Genomic DNA, 13,418 nt, shown 5'->3' on the forward strand with positions numbered 1-13,418 from the left:
AACGCCGGCGGAGAGAAATTATACTGATCACTCTAAGTGGTAACAAAAGTTCTGTCTCTTTAATAGTTATAAAACATCTTTAAAAAGCATTCTTAAATTGATGCTCAATCATATCATTCATTCTACATACATTATATCTTAACAGGGGAGTTCTAGAGTCAATATACATCTTTATAGGCATAATATTTCAGTTTGAATATGCATTTGTGACATGGGAAAAAAACATTTGATTTTCCTTAAACCGTCATATCGACGGTTTAAGGAAAATCAAATGTTTTTTTCCCATGTCACAAATGCATATTCAAACTGAAATATTATGCCTATAAAGATGTATATTGACTCTAGAACTCCCCTGTTAAGATATAATGTATGTAGAATGAATGATATGATTGAGCATCAATTTAAGAATGCTTTTTAAAGATGTTTTATAACTATTAAAGAGACAGAACTTTTGTTACCACTTAGAGTGATCAGTATAATTTCTCTCCGCCGGCGTTTGCCTAACCAATGATATAGTTAGGTTGCCTTTAACTCCCACGTAAGTTCCATACAAGACTAAAAGAGAGGGGTAGTCTATCTGTTTTTCATTTTTCTCCATCACTGCCAAAGTTACTGCGATTCGACGTCCGCTAAAAAATGAAACTCATAGTTTCTCAGGAGTTAAAATTCTGAAATCGTTAAACAGATGTTGAAAATGTAATCAATGGTGTCACATTTGTCCTCACTCCTAGATAATTCATAGTAGGCCATAGATTTAGCCTAAATCGAAGGAACATCGATCTATGTTTAGGGGATGGACATTTTGTCGGGTATAATTCAGGTTTATTCATGGGTTTTAAGATAGTTTCTGTTTTTAAGGCTCTGCTATTTTTGCAACAATTGCCACGTGTTCGGCCAGTCATACCACCACATTTTGGTTTTTGCTTTATTTGGATAATAGGTGTGATGCAGGGGTGTTGCTAGGTCTGGAAAAGATCAGGGGCTAAGCTAATGTCGGGACTGGCAAGACTCAGGGCTATGTAGCCTTTTGGCTGTAGCACCTGAGCTTCTATCCGGGACTACAACCAAAAGACCCGTGGCTATAACCCCCTTGGCCCCCCTCTGGCAACACCTCTGGTGTGATGTGATGTCTGCAGCATTCATATACTCCGAAACAGTAGTTTGGTGGAGTATCCATTTAAAGCTATGCTTTCTTTTATATTTGTTACCTGGGCAAAGTCGAATTTTAGTTCGGATTTATGCAGAGGTGGTTCTTAAGAGCGTAGTTTTAAATGGTGTCCGAATAAAATGAGATACCTTGGGATTTGGCTGCCGAATGATGTCTAGAAAATAATGGATGTCAATATTACACATGTGATTCAATCTTTGGAGCTTGACTTGAAGATATGGAGTGCTCTTAAATTGAGTCTCTGGGGGAGAGTGAATGCCATCAACACCACAAATCAACTATGTGCTCAGTGTGCTTCCCCTGGAAGTTAAAAAGGGCCATTGGAGGAAAATTGAGAGTTTAATCCAGTCTTTTCTCTGGGAAAACAAACAGCCACACCTCAGTCTGTGGAAATTACAGCTGCCCCATGACTGTGGTGGGTTGGGGGTTCTGGATTTTGAGAATTATCATTTGGCCTTTGGAGCCAGGCATCTAGTTCCATTTATTGAAAATTCGGAGGATATTTGGACGCTGGCGGAATCAAGTAGTTCTTCTCCGTTGCCGCCTAGGGCCATGCTGTCCACGGTGGATGGATCTGGTTAGCTCTCATTTCCGCCGACGAAATTCCCGAGAACTTGTTGGAGGGAACTATGGAAGAGGAGTAAGCGCAAGGTATGTGATAATGATTACATCCCTATCTGGCTGAATCCAGGTATTTTGCTGAATGGGAGGCCGATATTGTGGTTGAATTGGCTCCTGAGTGGTGTACTATGGCTGAGTGATCTGATTGAAGACGGCAAATGGATCAGCTATAGAAGACTTGCACAAATTAAAGATCTCGGAGACTGTAGCATGGGTGAATACAGAAAATTGAGAGGTTTGCTGCGGAACCAAGGAACTTTTAATGGCGGTGGTTGGCAGTTATGGCTACCTGAATATAAGACATTAGGTGGTATGGCGTCCAAGGTATATAGAAATCTGGGACAACAGTACACGCCAGCAGAGGGATTGTTAACTAAGTGGTCTGAGATACTTGGCTCTGATATGACTGTGGAGAGGTGGAGGTTTCTTTGTAAAAATGGGACTCTGACTTCCATTAATCTTGAAGAACAATGCCGCCAAATCAAAATTCTTAATAGAGTGTTCTGGACTCCCCAAAGACTCTATGCGAGAGGGATGATTGACTCAGAGGCTTGTTGGAGGTGTAAGCATGATGTTGGCTCCTTTGAACACTTGATCTGGGACTGTTATGAACTGAGGACATTTTGGAGGAGTGTCACTGAGAAGATTAATGAGGTTCTATTGCTGCAAGAGGATTTTGATTACAACACTATCATCTTGGGTGAGGATGATAAAGTGGAAGAACTCACTTATCCACATAAATGCTGGTTTTTTAGGGATGTAAATTCGGCGAAAAAAATCATTTTGAGAAAATGGAAATGTGAAGAGAGGCCGACCTGTTCAGAATGGGTGGAGGACTTGAGGCAGGTTGCCAGGATGAAGAAGGTTATCCTTCGCAGAAACAAAAAAATGAAATTGTTTGATGAAATGTGGGGTGGGTTTTTGGAAGGCATGTGATAAGAAGTAGGTCTGTTATGGATTTTTAATTCTGTGAAGGTAGGGGATGGTTAGGGGGGTGTGGATTCTCTGTGATGAATTTTACAATTACAATGCTGATAAGGTTGATGTTTGTATGTTTTCTGTAAACTTCAATAAAAAATTAATTTTAAAAAAAAAAGCGTAGTTTTGTTGGCCATACAGAAGATTTTGCAGGCCTTCTGAGGTTTTTGACAACAAGACCAAATCATCGGGGTAGAAGAGCCATGATAGCAAGCATGAGCCCAATTTCGGGGAGTCTGAACATACAGTCTTAAGACATTTGCCAAAATCGGCTAAGAAAAATGCAATAATTAAATAGGGTTGCAGCTAGAATGCAACCCAGTTTAAGACCTTTTGATGTCAGAATCGGTCGAGAGAGTTGGCCTTCTTCGATTAAACGCTGAATAAAACGGTATGATAAGAGCTCGAATATAAGCGCGACATTCGGCTTTTTCAATTTTGTCAAACAAAAATTCTCTAGAGATTTAGTCAAAAGCAGTTTTACAATCAATAAAAGCCATGTATATTGTTTGCCCTGTATACTGCCCTCTATAATTAACTAGCGACAGGGCTAGCAGATTAATAGATGTCCTTAAGTCAGGAACAAAGCCTGTCTGGAAGTTATCCATACGCTGGTTCTCATATACCCATTTTGTGAAATCCCTAAGCAGCAACCTGGCGAATATTTCCCCTTGGACATCTAGTAGTGCAATAGGTGGGAGGTTCTGGGGGAGTTGTCGGTCACCTTTTTAAAGAATGGAATAATTATAGATGTTTTCCAGGTGGGTGGAATTTGTCTACTTTGTAGAACATTAGAAAATTGACTGAATAGGATAGCAGCCCAGGCACCTGGATGCAACTTCAACATTACATTTGAAGTCTTAAATGTACGAATTAGAGGCAATCTTACAGCTAGTTCGTAATGGGCAACTGCTCTCAGTTTTCCAGGTAATTGTGTTTTCTTTTTTTTCCCATGTCAAAAACGTGTTTGTCCTTAAAACAAGGCTTTGAGTTAAACGATGGTTGTAATTTAAATAGGCTCAGGATTTCGACAGATCTACCTTCCAATTAGTCAGTTCAGGATTGAGGTTTAGATTACGATTCAACATGTGTTTGTTAAGAAACGCTAGAGATGTGCCCGTCCACCTGAATCTATTCCCCACACCGGGAGGGTCAATCTAGCTGGATAATAATCTAGATCATGCAGCAAGAGATGCCATGTCCAGGTGAAAGATAGGAGATCATGATCACTTTTAGATTGTTTGACTATTTCAAAATTATCAATTATATTGTAAGTGTTATATTGAACAAATATGTAATCTATGGTGGATGCTGAATTCTCTCTTTCCCACATGGTTTTAGGAGGGATATCTCCTTTTGGGGTACCATTGATCATAAGCAACTGGCTCTCTAGCCATTTTTTAGCGGCCACAGTTAAATATGCCTTATTAGATTGAATGCATGATAGATAAATCAACACTGATCAAAATCCAACATTTCAGAAACTCCTATGAAAAATAAAGGTTCAGCGATACCAGTGTGATTCCAGTAAAGGTTGAGGAGAACCATATCACCATATGGTGTTTTCAATTTGACTAATTGAGTGAATGGGGTAGGGGATGCCCACGACTCTAAAATAAACTGCATCTTAGATTTTAACTGCCACCAGAAGGCCCACTGCAGGGGGGCCCATAGGACCTTTGGTGGTAGGCAATAGAGACATAATGTGATTTTCCCACACAGGGGTTTCCAAGAGCCAAGTTTCTTGTAACATAATAATGTCGAAAACATTTAATTTGTCAGTTTTGTTAAATAGAAGGTGTTTAAAACCTCTAGTGTTCCAAGAGGCTAGACTATAAACAGATGGATTTTGTTTCAATTGTTCTCTCTGAGAGCCTAGATTTTGTTTTACAATCATCTTTGACCATGGTTGAGCAGTCGTTAGATTGACTTGTCGCGATTCTTCAAACGAACCCCGGGTGCAAGTAACTGTTAATAAGGGATTATGGTTACTTTCTGTCTCTATGTTACTACTTTCCTTTTGAGCATTTCCGTATTGATAATTTGCTTCCATTTCCCCTCTCGCACTTGCCCGAATCTGAGTGTGATATTAAGTTAGAATAAAACCTAACGGGTATAATTGTGTTCTTGTCTGCCAAAGTATATTTCTAATTACACCAAATTAAATACATAATTTTACTAAACCAGTAGTATTTCCTTCCACAAACTAAACTTGAGTAATATCAATAGATTGTATATCTTCTAGGATGTGAACGTCGCTAAGCACGTTGAGAATGCTAGATCTATTTAGGACGAATTGAGGACATGGATTCGGTCTACATTGTAGAATCAGAGTCTGATGAGTTTTTTGCAGTAGTTACTGGATTGAATTTTGCTGTAGGATTTCCAATCATCTTCTGCTCTTCTATTAAGCATGGCTGCAGTTTATTTTTGAGAGCATTTAAACCCAGAACAGTAGCCTGAATATTATTAGTTGGATAAGTATTTACAAAATCTGTCTGGGTTATGTGAGAAGTAATTGGTGCTATACAATCGTTATTAAATCGATATTGAATCTTTGGTTAAGCAGTGTCAAGATTATGGATCTACATAGGTTCTACGGTAACAGTAGACAGCTGATCCATTCGCTTGGCTGCTTCAATAGGTTCATCCAGGGGTTCAAAGACCTCAGGTTCTGATTCCGATTGTAAGGCTTCTGTCATAGGGTTAGATCTTTTAGCTCCACTTTTTGATCTTACTACTTTCTTCACTTTTTGATCGTTCTTACATTTGATTGATTGGTGTTAAGAGTTGCATGAATTTTCTTGAGCCCAATTGGGACCCTTTAGGTAGAGTTCTATGACTTTTTTTTTCCCTGTACAGACTTTACATTTTTTTCTCTATTTTGAGCTTTGAAAATTTCAAAGGCCGGTTTAGCAATTTTTGAAGTTGGATATATAGCTTCGAGCTCCAGTTCCTGGACATCATTGGTTGGTAGTTCACCCAATGTTTGAACGTCTACTATTTCGTCAATGAGAGTACAGGATGTTAAGCTCTTGGGCAGGAGATTTGGCAAGGGCAGAGAAGTTGGACACACACTTGTTTGTATAGGAGTATTATGTAATTCATTATCAATTACTTGGGGTTTGGTGGTATTAGAGTAATTTTATTCAACCAATGTTCAATTTATCAGTTCTGTTTGAAAAGTCAATTTATTATCTAACGTCTCATACAATTTGGCCAGCGACATTAGCGCAGTGTTCATTGCCGTCAGAGTGACTTCTACCAAAGGGGCTGATTCTTTCTTCTAGTTACCCAGCCTGTGTGGAGTTGGATTCACATACAAGGCTGATGAGCATGTTGAAGAATCTAGGGAATTCCCACATAAAACGGGTGATTGAGATAAATCAAGTTGAGTAAGCAGGGGAGCCAAGTTTCGTGGCAACAGAATTTGTGCATCAGGAACTCAACTACTTCTGCAGCAGATTGCTCCATGACAACATTTCGGAGCAGTTTCCTCTTCTTCTCCTCTTCCAATTGTTTAAGTGTTTCAAATGATGCAGTGCAGCCCCGATTGTGAGTGGTGAGGCATCAGCACTAACTTTTGCTTTGTGCAGTTGACACTTGCTAATGGGTTGTTCTGTTGCATGAATTTGAGCTACAACCGTATTTCAGTTAAGCGTAATTGATTAAGTGTTTTCGGGTGCATTTGTCAAATTTTTTAATTAATGGCCAGGGGCGCACACTTTCTCTGCTAGGGGTTTGCTAAATTCACCTTGTTTTTCTAGGTTAATGGGGGGTTGTTCTAAGGATGATAAAGCATCCGTCATCAAAGTATCAGAGATCTCACTAAACTCTATTAGCAATGATTTGCCTTCGGGATCTCTTTGGATTTGTGATTTCAATTGGGATGCGTTTCTACCCACGCTCCTCTTTTCACTGCTCTTCATACTACAAACATTTTGGATGTCAGTTGTTAACGATTTTGCTCGTCTACGTTTTTCAAGATTGGAATGTAGAGTGTCATTGATTGTAGTTCCCCGCGGGACGTTTGTTGATGAGGCCACTTGGACAGGACATCTTTGTTCCGTCTGCATCACTGTTTTTAGGGTGTATGAGTAACTCAAACTATGGTTGTGTATCTCAGGTTGTACACACTCAAAACAGCAAGATATGGGAAGCAAGTTCAATCTCCCAATAAAATGTCGACAGAAACGCCTCAGCCCGCAGCCACCAACTGCTTATTTAATAGTAGGACTTGGCGGAATCTATTGCCGACAGAATCAAGTGATTAAATTCTAATACAGCAAACTGTCGGCTCAAAGGCCTCTACCCAAAGTCATTGGCTGTCTGACTGATATGTGCAATTCAACACAACAGTCTGCAGGTAAGTTCAAAGCAAACAAATAAAAAGAAATAAAGCAAAAGAAAACCAATTAGTTTCTATCCTGACAATCCTGTTTGATACTGCATACCGCTCAAAGGCCTCAACCAGCAGTCACTGGCCATTTGTTTGCTATAAAAAACAAATAAAAAACTCAATTGATCAAAACTACAGAGAAGCTGAACGAAACTGACTTTTGTCCAAGCAGACGATTGGCTCGTACGCCTCGTTCCACTGTCATCGGCCGTTTGCTTGGTAAAAAAAGTAAGCGCACTGCAGTGCAAACCGTTTCAAATAAACGGACAGTTCAAAGACAGCAGCCAGCAGACGCTGGCCGCTTATTTACTCGATGGTACAACATACACTACAGTGCATAATATTTATAGCATGTTCAGTGTCAATTCCAAGCAGCAAGATGCTCCCGAGGTCTCAGATCACAGACAGTAGCCGTTATTTCACTTATGCAGATCAGTGCCTTTCAGAAATAGGTACCTTATGTGATCAGACAGCTGAAAGGCTAATGCCTGCAGGCGGCATCTGTCCAGTATTTCTGTCTTGGTTACAGAAGTAGAGGAACGTTAGGCACGCGATGGCCAGAGTCAATCTGCAGATCTCACCGTTTTCTGTGATGGTTGATATCATAGAAAATCTAATACGATTAAAAAGGGGTTACAACAATAATCATCATAAGATGGAAGGGAGCCGCCTCCGCGCCTCACACTTCGCGCGGGTCTGTGTTTATATAGGTAGCACTCCTCCTTAAAGGGAAAGCATCAGTAAAAGTATTTCCAACAGTTAAAATCCCAAAGGAAGTTAGTAGCGGGTTGAGTTGATCACAGCAAGCTGGAATTCAGCTTCAACACCAAACAATTTGCATCACACTTTGCGCCTATATATCCCTGTTAGAGAGAGAACCTGACACCTTTTGGTTAGACTATTCCAAGATGAGAACGCCCTTTTTAGTACTACATATATCCCTAGGTCACTATGAGTGTATCCCTACACTCTCCCAAGCAGAATAGAAGTGTTGATAAGACTACGTCTATAATTCCTGGTGTACAGAAGTAAAAACACAGATGCAGTGAGAGACCCATGACCTGCATGCTTTATCATGTAGCCCCATCCTGATAACCTTTGATTAGACTGTTCCAGAAAAGGAACATACTTTCTATTTGTAGATAAACCCAAAACCCCATAGGCTTTTATGACAGCCTAATCCTGACAATATTTAATGAAGAATTGGAACCATACTTGTGTCACGATTGATTGGTCCAACGCAGAGGCAAACTGCATTTCCTGGTTACACTTCTTGTCTCGTGGTTTTAATGAAGCTACAACAATAAATCAACAGACTGATCTGCAATCATGAATTTAGCAGAATAACAACGTGTGCATTGAGTAAAAATGAGAACAATGCAATAACTTACTTTGCAGAATCAGGATCCAAAATGAGGGCTTCGATAGCGTGGGAAATCAAAAGGCAGCTTTGTTGTTGTCTGGGAACAGTTAAAGTTTTGATAAACCAAAAGTGTTTTCAAATATCGTGTACAGTATGTTTTACTGAACACAGAACTCACATTAGGTGTGAGAAAACTGCAAATGAAATCCAACAATCTACCAGAAACCATTTTTCCCTTTTCCGAACTCCCATTTTCTGGCAAATTCCTTAAGCATTACATTAGTGAAATCATATCCACAATGAGATAAGAAATCACATTAGTAACGACCATTGCAAAATGAAATTAAAGCAACTGGTGAACCGTTTCACTCTCAAAATAAGTCAGCTGAATATATCTTGGCTAATACACGAACAAGGCAACCAGTGCGATAAGAAGCATTTGGTTTCACTCATAAGTGAACAAAGGAAAAGCATTGGGTGTGCAAGGTTCAAATCAACTGCAAACCAACCTTTTAGAGAATTTAAGTCAGATGTCTTATGCCAGGAACAGACATACCCAAACACGGCTAACCCCCACTTCCTCCTGAGGCATTGCTATGCTAGATGCTTGCATCCACACTCTAACCATGCTTTTAGAATACATACAGCTACCCCCTAACAGCCTTGCCTGTCGTTTGTGAGCAAACACAGAGGTTATTTGTGAGGTTCAGGTCAGCTAGGCTGCGGCCAAGCCCCTACAGACCACCATTGGTGTTGCCATGGAGTAGAACGGAGGACATTAGGGCCAGGTATCATCTGGAAAATGATGCAGTTATGGCAGCCCAAGGAACTACAAGCATGTCTCAAATTCCTACAATCTACTATAATTGGGTTGGCTTACTTAGACATTTTGGCATATTTAAAAACATGGATATTGTTGTGCTTACTAGTTTAAGATGGAAATTATACTTTCCAGTTTTTTACTGGCCTATAACAGGGACATTCCTGACTTTTATTTAAAGGAAAATGGGTTGGCAAACTGCCTCTCTGACCCTTTTCTAAAGAGGTGTTTCCCTACCTAAAATCCAACAACCAAGGATCTATGTGTGCGAGGATGCCAGCAACTGAAAAGCTGTCCTTGTGTCCAAATCGCCCTATCTGACCCTTGCACTATAAACAGAAAACAAAGTGAGAAAGGAAACGTCTTCAATCTGGTATTGGCAAAAAGTATTCATAAATGAAAATTAGAATAGCTCCAACGAAAATAAATGTTCTCCAAGGTGGAAAGATCCTGGATCCAGAGGGTGGTTTCCTTCCCTTGGATTCTTAAATGAGATGGCAATTTATTTATTCATTCATTTTAATTCTCCTAACACGCCACACGCCAGTAGGCCTCTGGGCGCACAAATAAAACATGAGACATAGACAAGAGGACAGAAGACAGGTCGGCAGGGGGTCAAATTAGGGAGGAAAGGCCACTCGCCTGGTGCAAGATTGAAAAGGTAAGTGGAGGTCTTTTTTTTTAATACTTGGAGGGCCTTGATCAATTGCAAAACAGGCAGGAGGGCATTCCAGGCTGCGGGGGCCATAAACTCTAAGCTTGTGCCACCAAATATTGGCAACTTAAACCAAGGCTTTAGGAGCAGGGATTGATCCTGTGACCGAAGGGCACAGGGGGTAAGAGGGGACTGATAGGCCCTGAGGCGGTCAGAGAGGTATGAGTGTGCCTCAAGGTTCCTGCATTTAAGAGTGATGGTCAACAGTTTATGGGTGATGCGCTGTTTGGCCGGCAGCCAGTGAAGATTCCTTCTCGCAGCGGAGATGAGATTGCGAGGGGTAAGGCCATGAATCACACGTATTGCCCCATTTTGGATAACTTACAGGGACATTATATGTTGGCCTTAGAGGTGCCAAGCAGCAGACTGTTACAATAGTCCAGGCGTGAGTCTATAAGGGCCGAGGCCAGCAAGGATCTATTGCTGAGTGGGATAAATGGGCAAATGTGACTGAGCAGTTTGGTAATATAGCCACAAGAGCCCTGAGTGTGTGCGACCTCGCATTTCAATGTAAACTCTGCGTCAAGCACGACGCCCAGTGTATTCACACTCTTAGCTACTGTGATTTTGCTGTTGGCGATTGTAAAGCTTTGGTAGTTACGGGCCAGATTTTTTAGCTTGTGTCAGGAGCAGACTCTTGTCTGTGTTCAGTGCAAGGGAGTTAGATGACATGCTTGGATGGCATTGTAAATGGAATTAATGGCCAAGGAGTCCTGTGTGTAGGAGCCTGAAAGCTCCAGACGACCTGGCTATCATCATCATAGTGTATTGGACACCCAAGTCATCAAGGAGCATCAGGAGTGGGAAAATGTAAATGTTGAAGAGTGGGTGAAATGCAGGAGCCCTCTTCTGGGACCCCACAGGTGAAGGACTCTGGAGAGGAGATGGGGTAATGACAGCTTTACAGGGCCCAAGGAAGGATGCGACCCACTGTGTTGCTAGGCTGGAACATGTAGCCCTTGTCGACTAGGTCGAAGGCAGCAGAGAGATCCAACAGCATCAGAAGTGCTGGGTGGCCCTTATCCACGATAGTGGTTAGGTTGGACTTGAGATTCACCATAGCTGTCTCAGTGTCGTATCTGGCTCTGAAGCCAGATTGTCGTGGACCTAAGAGGTTATTGTTTTTGATGTATCCCTGAAATTGCAGATATGCCACGCAATCTAAGATCTTCAGGAGGAAGGGCGCGTTTGTTATAGTGCGATAATTCTTGGCAGTGAGAGGATCAAGATTGCTCTTCTTTAACAGGGGCGTGCCCAAGGCCTCTTTTAAAGGAAGAGGGACATGGCCTTCAGAAAAGGAAAGGCTGTGGATTTGGGAGAGGAGTTTATTTCATGGATCGTCTTGCTTTATGCTTGTCCGACTGCCGCTGTCAGAACTAATGGGAAATTGTCAGATTCTTTTGTGCTACGGAGGGGTACGAGACAGGGATGTCCTTTATCGTTTTGGCCATGGAACCATTGGCGATTGCCTTGAGGAGTGACGTGGGGATACAGGGTCTGAGTTTTCATGGTGCCGACCAAAAGTTGTGGTTTTATGCGGATGACCTACTTTTGTTGTTACGGAATTTAACAGTGTCCCTTCTGGCCTTGCTGAATGTTTTGGATAGATTTCATGCGGTGGCTGGATTTAAGGTTAACTGGTCTAAATCTGAGGTATTGCCAATTTCAGAATATTGTGACAAGAACTTGATTACTGGGATTGGGTTTCAATGGTGTGAAAGGAAACTGAAATACCTGGGTATATGGCTAACCCCACTGGTGGATGAGATGGTTGTGGTAAACATGAATGAGGTATGTACTGATTTGAAAATGAGCATCTTGAGGTGGTCTTTGTTTAATTTGTCCCTATGGGGCAAGGTGAACGCTATCAAAATGAATGCAGCTCCGAAGATTAATTATGTTCTAGATATGCTTCCGATGAAAATTGGTCAACATTACTGGAAAAAAATTGATGGTTTGTTGCAGTCATTCCTGTGGGATAATAAGCCGCCTAGGCTTAAATTGTGGAAACTTCAGTTGCCAGTAGAAAAAGGTGGTCTGGGAGAACCGAAATTCAGGGCATATCATTTAGCCTTTTCAAGTCATTTTATTGTGCCTTTTTTGATGGATTTGCCTGATAAATGGGTAATTGCAGAGGCAAGTATGTTGGGTCCGCTCCCCCCAAGGGCAATTCTCACGGCGACAAACAAGTCATGTAATAAATCGCCTTTGACGGTTTTTCTGAGAGAGACGTGGAGACAGGTTCATGAATTGTTGGGCTCGGTTGCTTCAAGGACTATTCACTCATCCATTTGGTTGAACCCATTGATTGGTATCGGGGGCAGGTCTTTATTCTGGCCGGATTGGTTTCTAGGTGGGGTGCTCTGGATTGATGATGTTCTGGTGGATGGAGGGTGGATTGGGGAACGTGAGTTACGAGCAAAATTTCACATTGATAATTTCAGAACTGAAGACTTCAGGAAATTGAAAAGATGTATCAGTGATGTGGCGGAGCTAGGAAGTTCAATGGTGAATCTCTATTCTAAGCCGGGTGGTTGTTCCATTGCTAGCAGGATATATAATTGTATTGTGTCTGCTTATAAGGAAAATTCTGATTTGAGAGATGAATGGGGAAGGAGGTTGGGGTGTGAGATTTCGCCTGAGATGTGGCTGGATATGTGTGCGAATGTCAATGGAGCGTTTTGGAGCCGGGAGCGAATGTTTAAGAGGGGGCTGATGGACTCGGATGAATGCTGGTGTTGTGGGAATGGACAGGGAAGTCTGGAACATCTGTTATGGGAATGTGTGCGTGTTAAGGGATTTTGGCATGATGTTTGTGGTGCCTGTCTGCGTGTTTTGAATTTGGATGTTGCATTGGATTTTATGACCATGATTTTGGGAGGTGGAGAATTGCTGGAGGATCTCTCTGTGTCACGGAAAAAGTTTTTACTCCGTGGAGCATGTCTGGGAAAAAAGTTGGTCCTCAGGGGCTGGAAGTCGCGGAATGCGCCTTCTCTTGACGATTGGGTTGAGGGGATGTCTGCCCTTGCTTCCATGGAAAGGGTGGTTTACAAGAGGCAAGGGAAGTTGAGGTTATACGGAAAGGTGTGGGATGACTTTCTGAGTATTTACTGATTTATTGCAAGTTATGTATATATAATATTCTGTTATTCTGTGTATTTTTGCTGAGTATTTATTGTTCTGATTGTTTGATTATCTATGTGTAAACTTTATAAATAAACAAATAAAAAAAAAAAAGGAAAAAAATTTAAAAAAAAGAAAAGGAAAGGCTAACTAGTCTGGTTACCCATGGGGCTACATTTTCTAGGCATGCTATAAACACTGAAGGGGCAACTATCGCCTAAGCATGTGGTA

General features: G+C 41.3%; 1 protein-coding gene across 3 annotated transcripts in view; it reads right to left on the reverse strand.

The window, feature by feature from the left end:
- Positions 1-13,418, reverse strand: part of INTS7 (integrator complex subunit 7) — a 673,605-nt gene that overhangs the window by 115,836 nt on the left and 544,351 nt on the right. For all 3 annotated transcript variants that reach the window (XM_069608525.1, XM_069608526.1, XM_069608527.1), the window contains one exon: positions 8,558-8,626. In XM_069608525.1, the coding sequence (XP_069464626.1) occupies positions 8,558-8,626 (69 nt within the window). The remainder of the gene's footprint in view (positions 1-8,557; positions 8,627-13,418) is intronic.

Source organism: Ambystoma mexicanum, chromosome 4q (genome assembly GCF_040938575.1).
Source record: "Ambystoma mexicanum isolate Mex_15411 chromosome 4q, UKY_AmexF1_1, whole genome shotgun sequence".
In the NCBI taxonomy this organism is placed as follows: Eukaryota; Metazoa; Chordata; class Amphibia; order Caudata; family Ambystomatidae; genus Ambystoma; species Ambystoma mexicanum.